At 55.9% G+C, this 7,829-nt stretch overlaps 1 protein-coding gene across 1 annotated transcript in view; it reads right to left on the bottom strand.

The window, feature by feature from the left end:
- The window catches only part of SEPT3 (septin 3), a 23,575-nt gene extending 22,359 nt beyond the window's left edge, over positions 1 to 1,216 (bottom strand). The window contains exon 1 of the mRNA XM_011945106.1: positions 1,206 to 1,216. Within this exon, the coding sequence (XP_011800496.1) occupies positions 1,206 to 1,215 (10 nt within the window). The 5' untranslated portion in view covers position 1,216. The remainder of the gene's footprint in view (positions 1 to 1,205) is intronic.
- Between the last annotated feature and the right edge of the window lie 6,613 nt (positions 1,217 to 7,829).

The following is a 7,829-nucleotide window of genomic DNA, read 5'->3' as shown; positions in this document are numbered from 1 at the left end:
CGGTGGGAGCAGGGGACCAGTGGCAACTGCGGGCGGCCGTGAGCGCGCGTGAGTCACGCGGGGGCTGGGGTGTTGCGCGGGTGCCTGTAGAGCCCAGGAGCCGCACCCGCGGGCTCCAGGTGCCCGGGCCGGAAAGGTGCCTGCGCCCCAGTCCCATCTGTCCCCCTGGATCCGCTCCCGGCCCCTTACCCGCTAGGCTGCGGCAGGGAGGGGCGGTGGGAGCAGGGGACCAGTGGCAACTGCGGGCGGCCGTGAGCGCGCGTGAGTCACGCGGGGGCTGGGGTGTTGCGCGGGTGCCTGTAGAGCCCTGAGTCAGGGGCCCGGGTTCCAGGCCCTGCTCCGGGATGATGAACCAATAATCTTAGGCCAGCCAGGAACTTCCCTGAGCCTCAACTTGCCCATTAGAAAAAAATGTCATGCATTCAGTGGATACTAATGGACAGCATATTGCCAGGCCCTGGGAGCACAGGGGTGAGGACAACCATCCGTCCCCTTGAAGGTTCTGGGTCTAATGGAGGGAACAGGAAGATGGAATGTCCTAATGCAGGCGCTGGGGTGCACACAGGGGACTGAGGGTGCAGGCAGGTGGGCAACCTGGGGAGAGGGGGCTTGGAAGACTTCTTGGAGGAGATGAGGGCCAGATGGAAAGGCAAATGGGAGTGGAAGGGAAGAATGGAAAGGGAGAGGCATTCTGCAAAGAGAAGACAGCGGAGGTGAGGGGGCCCAGAGGTGAGAGCTGCCTGGTGCTGGTGGACAGCCCAGAGTCCTTGGTGTCACTGAAGCAGAGAAAATTCCAGACAGGTGTGCAGAGCTAAATAAGAGGCTGGAGAAGTCCACACGCAGCTTTGGAAGCTGGACTTTAATGGAAGGTAATGGTGAGTCACTGACGAATATTAAGCCGAAAGTGCTGCCATTCAATATGTGAGTCGTTGCAGCAGTTGTGTGTGGACAGGGAACAAGTCAGTGGGTGGGAGGTGGCCTCAAAGGGGCAGAAGGATGGAGAGGAAAGGACAGCCAGCCAGATAGTTGAGTACTGAAGAGGTAAATCAACAAGGTGGGAAATAGACTGGATGAGATGGCAAGAGAGAGATGAGGAAGAAGAGGATACCCAGGTTTCTAGGCACCTGATAGAAGGTTAGGCAATGCCTACAGCTGAGAGAGTGAGATCAGGGAGGCAGGAGTCAGTTCAAGAAGAAAAGGGCTACCTGTGGACATGTCCGGGAGACATCCAGGATGTCTGGTAGATAAACCAGCTAGCTGCTGGCTGCCCACATCTGCACTTCAGGAGACAGGGCTGGGCTGCAGAAGGAGGGAGAGCTGAGGTCTGGTAGGGAGAAGTGAAGACCAGAATTTAGGTGAGGTGTCCAGACTGAGTGTGCGGAGTGGAGGGAAAGGGGTCTGACAATCTAAAGACTCAATTCAGGCGTTAGACTGGATGCCTTCGAGGCACCTTTCCAGACCCAGAAACTCTGAGCCCTTGAAATGTTGGAAATGAGGCTGTCCAAAGTAGAAATTTCAACAATCTGGATTCCAGTCAGCTTACTGCCACCAGCCAGCTTTGGTGTGACTTTAGGCATGTCACAGGCTTTCTAAGACCAAATGAATGTCCAGCTCTTGTGTTGACCTATTTAGAGTTCTGTGTAGGACTTCCATATATACACGGCTCCAACTTACCTTTCAGGATTAAAGGGCTGGGGGTGGGGGACCAAGAAAGAGGCATCCAGGTAAGGCACCTTTTAAGCAGCAGATACTTCCTAAAAGGCTGAGTGTAAATGGATTTGGAAAGTCTCAGGTGAGGTCATTATCTCACATTCAGAGGAGGCTGCAGAGACTACCTATTAGACAAATCACAACTTCCTAAAGTGCTAGTCAGTATTTTCATATAGGAAGTAGGAGGCTTGCTTTTTTTTTTTTTTTTTTTGAGACTCCGTTGCCCAGGCTGGAGTACAGTGGCACAATCTCAGCTCACTGCAACCTCCGCCTCCCGGGTTCAAGCAATTCTCTGCCTCTCAATATTTTGTTATCTAATTTTTTTTTTTTTTTGAGATGGAGTCTCGCTCTGTCGCCCAGGCTGGAGTGCAGTGGCGCCATCTAGGCTTACTGAAAGCTCCACCTCCCGAGTTCCCGCCATTCTCCTGCCTCAGGCTCCCGAGTAGCTGGGACTACAGGCGCTCGCCACCACACCCGGCTAATTTTTTGTATTTTTTAGTAGAGACCAGGTTTCACTGTGTTAGCCAGGATGGTCTCGATCTCCTGACCTCGTGATCCGCCCAGCTCAGTCTCCCAAAGTGCTGGGATTACAGGCATGAGCCACCGTGCCCGGCCACACCTGGCTAATTTTTTGTATTTTTAGTAGAGATGGGGTTTCATCACCTTGGCCAGGCTAGTCTTGAACTCCTGACCTCGTGATCCACCCGCCTCAGCCTCCCAAAGGGCTGGGATTACAGCTATGAGCCACTGCTTTTAAAGCTGGACATGGCCGGGCGCGGTGGCTCAAGCCTGTAATCCCAGCACTTTGGGAGGCCGAGACGGGCGGATCACGAGGTCAGGAGATCGAGACCATCCTGGCTAACATGGTGAAACCCCGTCTCTACTAAAAAAATACAAAAAACTAGCCGGGCGAGGTGGCGGGCGCCTGTAGTCCCAGCTACTCGGGAGGCTGAGGCAGGAGAATGGCGTGAACCCGGGAGGCGGAACTTGCAGTGAGCCGAGATCCGGCCACTGCACTCCAGCCTGGGTGACAGAGCGAGACTCCGTCTCAAAAAAAAAAAAAAAAAAAAAAAAGCTGGACACACCTATTGATCACCAGATTATTCCACCTCTTCAGGGAACAAAGAAACAACCCCAGGAGATGCTAAAAGGAGGACTCACCATAATTGCTCCTCCACAAGTTACCCCTGTTAACCTTTCTTTTCCTTTTTCTTCTTTTTTTTTGAGACAAGGTCTTGCTCTGTCACCCATGCGGCCAGAGTGCAGTGGCACAATCATGGCTCACTGCAGCCTCGACCTCTTGGGCTCAAGCAATCCTCCCACCTCAGCCTCCCCAGTAGCTGGGACCACAGATGCATGCCACCATGCCCTGCTAATTTTTTATTTTATTTTATCTTATTTTATTTTTTGAGACAGAGTCTTACTCTGTCACTAGGCTGGAGTGCAGTGGCATGATCTCGGCTCACTGCAGCCTCCGCCTGCCAGGTTCAAATGCTTCTCGTGCCTCAGCCTTCCAAGCAGCTGGGACTATAGGCATGTGCCACCACACCTGGGTAATTTTTGCATTTTTAGTACAGATGAGGTGTCACCATATTGGCCAGGCTGGTCTTGAACTCCTGACCTCAAGTGATCCGCCCACCTTGGGGATCCCAAAGTGTTAGGATTACAGGTGTGAGCCACTGCGCCCAACCCTTATTTTTTAATTTTTATAGAGATAGTCTCACCATGTTGCTCAGGCTGGTCTTGAAGTCCTGCCCTCAAGCAGTCCTCCCATCTCAGCCTCCCAGAGTGCTGGGATTACAGGTATGAGCCACCACACCTGGCCAAAACCTTCTTTCTGATAGTTTCCCTCAGCCTGACCTCAGACTGGCAGGTTATAACCCAGCTCAGGGTATAGTCCCTATGTCTGGCCCTAGAACCCCCATTTCCTTATCTCCCAACCCATTCAACTCTGACCTTAGAGTCCTTCCTCCCTTTCCCAACCCATGCAAGCATGAGCCATCTCCAAGCTTACCCACTTCCACCTCCACCGGCAGCCTAGTCCATCCCCAACCAAGTTTCTGCATTTACCTTTGGATTCTGTGGCCAGGTCCAGGGAGGCAGGCTCTGTGGCTCCGTCCGTGGCAGCATTAGTGTGGTCTAGGGCTGGGTGTGTGGATCTGATTGGCATTAGCAGGCATGTAGCAACGTCTGATATGGTTAGGTTATTAACACTCCCCAGTGTGGTCTTCCCAGTGGCTGGGTCTGGGGTTACTGGCACAACTGAACCCAGAGCTGTACCCATCCTACTTGTGTCCAAAGCAAGAGAATTCATAGCCGTGCCCAGCTTGGCTCTGTTTACTCTGGCCAAAGCCATGGCTGTTTCCAACCTAGTGGTGCCCACTGTAGCTGTGATTGTGTCCAGCTTGACTGGGTCTGATGTTGCTGAATCCATGGCTGTGCCCTTTGTAGTCATATCTGGGTTGGCTGTGCTTCTTGTAGCCATGGCTTTGCCCAGCTTGTCTGGGTCTGAGGCTATCAAATCCATGACCATCCCTGGCTTGGTTGTCCCTGCTGTAGTCAGATTCATGGCTGTGCCTGGCTTGATTGTGCCTGCTGTAGCCAAGTTCGTGGTTTTGCCTGACTTGACTGTCCCTACCGAAGATAAGTCTCTGGCTGTGCCCGGCTTGATATCCACAGCGGGGAACTCTGTGCCTGTGTCCAGTCCGGATGTGTTTGTTGTGGCTAAATTGATAGCCAAGCTAGGTCTCTTGGTGGCCATTGTGGCTAAATGTCTGGCTGTGTCTGTCCTTGTATCCGTAGCAGTCAGATTCACAGCCGCGTTGGCCCTTTGGAGACGCCCCCGGGGTCTGGGGATCCCCCTGGCCCGGGGCTTGCCTTTTCCTGGAGAAGCTCGGGTAGGCGTGTGGTCTGTCACTGAGACAAGGTGCCCCTGGCCTACCGAGCCTGGCTCTGCAAGGACTGGTGCACTCTGGGCTAACCGGGATTGGAAAGGTAAGGCCAGGTAGGAACTCACCAGGGGCTTCTCCGTGGCAAGCATCCTGCTGGATTTGGTCAGACCTGGGTTCCCTGGGCCCTCAGAGTGGACCCTGCCCCCTGGCACTAGGGTCACAGGTGGTGAGCCTGGCGAGGACACCCTCTCTCCTTCATGGGGAGCAGCCTTCTTTCCTGGGGTAGGCAACTCTTCCCAGTGAGACAGTGGGCGATCCAGGGACCGTGCCTGGATGTTCTGACGGAGAGTCAAGGAGATGGAGCTGAGCTTCCTGGGTACAAGGCTGCTGGTGGGCAGGGGGCTCAAGGAAGCCCCCAGAGCAATGCCCATCTCCTGTGGGGGCACACTCCGGGTCCTGGCTCCAAGGCCCAGCCGACTGGAGGTCTGTGGGATATGGCTTTGGGGGAAGGTATCCAAATGGATGGTCTTCCTGAGGACGGAGGTGAGGGGGGACCCTCCTCCAGGGAGTCTCGAGGGGCGGGTAGGGCGCCCCAGCACATGGCTATGGGAGAAGGAGGTTCCCGGGCCTGGAGCTCCGTGCGACTGCATCTCTGGAGGAGAAGGAGCCAAGTCATGGTCCATCCAGGTTGTTTGTCTTCCCCTGAGGCAATCAACAGAAAGAAGAGGTCAGGCAGGGGTGAGGAGCTCAGGCCTGGAGGTCTCAGTCCTCCCTTTCCTGACCAGCAGCTGAGCATGCCAGGTCTGAAGGGGCCTGGTTCTGGGGACTGTCCAGTCCTTAGTGGAGGGCACATGTAACTTCCTTCAGTCCCCCTATGGCTCCTACCTGCTGCAGACCGACCTGTACCTCATACCCACCCCACCCCTGGCCAGCCACCACACAGAGGGGTGGGCACATCCAGTGAGCAGTCTGCTTCCAGCATGGGGGAACTCAGGCCGGGCTTACATCTCCCTTTGCCTGAGCCTGAGTGTGGCCCCCATCTCTGTGGCAGCTCTGTGGAGGTCGTATACATGTTCAGGGACTCCAGAGGAGGGCAGTGCTTACTGGAGATCTCTCTCCCTTTCTGTTCCAGAAAGAACCAAAGGGTTGTGGGTTCCCAGCCACAGCAGCCAACATAGGAGCTCAGGTGTCCAGGTAGAAGGATGAGAGAGGACCAATTTGACTTGGAGCTCCAGAACCAAAGAAGAGCCCTGAGCTGGCCTAGTGCTGGAGTCGGAAAGAGAGCCAGCCCTGGAGAAGGTGAGCTTGGGAAATGGAGAGGCAGTGAGTGTTCACAGAAGGAGCTTATCCGGTGAACAAGCCATGGTCCCTGCCCTTGGAGAGCCTGCCGTGCCCAGGGATGCCAGGCAAGGAAGTAGGCAGGGCTCCGCCAAGCTAAGCATTAGGGGTACAAAGGCGGGAGGCTAGACCTGAGCTGGGGCTATTCCTACAGAAGGCCCAAAGGTGAGAAAGTGTGGCATCTTTCTGAAAATCCAACATGGGGCTCCTAGGCTGTTTCTAGCAGGGAGGGGAGAGCCAAGGCTGCAGGTGAGCTGGGGTCCAGGCCAGGCTACAGCAATGCTCAGGCCAGGGAATGTGACCCATTCAGATCTGCAGGTGGGAACGGCACTCAGGGGCAGTGTGACGGAGGGATCCGAGGGGAGCAGGATTGAAGCAAGGATCCCATGAGGACATAGCTGAAACTCTCTGCTCCGTGGGCTGTGGAAGGGGCAGGGCTAGGGCTGGGGCTGGAGGAGGCTGCATTGCACAGGGGTAGAAGCAGCAGGACTGCCCGGGCTAGGGAGTAGGCACAAAGAGGTGTCAAGGATGAAGCTCAGGACTCTGGCTGTGGTCTTAGTAGATGGCCACTCCCTGCCACTCTGGACTCCAAGTCACTCACCCCCTGAAACAAAGTTGGTTTGGCTGCTTTTAACACAGCAGGCTGGGACCTGCAGCTGGGGGACAAGGCCAGGGCTGGTGGGAGGAGTCAGTTCCAGAGGGTTCATGGGGAGGGGAGTGATCATGTAGCCAGGTCCTTGAAGTCTGGAGCAGGGACGGGGAAGGCAGGACACCAGACGGGGAAGGCATCACCCCTCACAATGGTGCCCCCAGCCCCACATCCCTCTTCTGTCATATATTTATATCCAAGACTGCCCTGGCCTCCAACCCTTTCCCACCTGGCCTATTGCTGCAGCCCTGATCTCCTGCCTGCTCCTACATAACCACATACACTTGGGCACACACATTTACCCTGCACTTAGCCACAAACAGCTCCCCTCAGTGTGCACACCCACACACAGAGAGCAGGCCAGAGGACAGGTTGTCCGAGGGCGTCACCCAACCCCCATCCCCTCACTACACTCCCATCTTCCATGGATTGCTTGGTCCTTCCCTACCCCACCCCCCACCCCCCCACACACACCTACCTTGATCAGAGGACAAGAAGGATCCAGTGGATGATGAGACACACGCAGGCCCCTCACCTCCCTTTTACCCAGAGTCTGGCCATGGTGGCCAGCTTAGGGGCCTTGTCCATCTGGTCCCCTCATCGGCTCCTGCTCAGCTTCCAGGCCACAGTCTCCAGGCACAGGGCCCAGCCCTCTGCTAACTGTCCCACCAGCTACATCCCCCGGAGACTGGGCTGGACTGGGCTCTGGTGCAGGGAGGAGCTGGCTTTCTAGGAGTGGGCGGCTGTGAATGGCTGCTCTGAGCCTCTGGAATCCTGAAGAGCCATGGGAGGCTGGTAATGGCCAGGCTGGCACTCACGGCCACCTGCGGGGTGGTTCCCTGCAGCCTGCCCTCCCCAAATCTGCTCTGTCTCCCACAGACTCTGATGCCTGAGGAGTATGCAGTAAAAACAGGGATACTCCAAATATGGCTATACTCCGATGGTCCCAGCGCCAATCTCCCCCAGGCTCTCCCTCTGTGCCCTTCATGCCCTGTTCAGCTCTGCAACTCTCAGGCCATCTTGCCCACTCACCTGGTCTTTCCTCAAAGGGCTGGAGTTCCCAGAGGCTAGAGCTCCTTCAACAACTATTTCCTGAGCCCCAGCTTGCTCCAGCTGGACCCTGTACCCAGACCCTAAGGGTGTGAAGAGGCCCCTAGGCCTGCCCCTGAGGGGACCACAAAGGCACCCAGTCTGGCTCTGGCAATGCAGACTCTCAGCAGCCCCTGGCCCTGGGGTCGGGA

Source organism: Colobus angolensis, unplaced genomic scaffold (genome assembly GCF_000951035.1).
Source record: "Colobus angolensis palliatus isolate OR3802 unplaced genomic scaffold, Cang.pa_1.0 Scaffold239, whole genome shotgun sequence".
Lineage (NCBI taxonomy): Eukaryota > Metazoa > Chordata > Mammalia > Primates > Cercopithecidae > Colobus > Colobus angolensis.
Note: the sequence above shows the minus strand (reverse complement) of the source record. Positions and strands in the feature narration are given on the sequence as shown.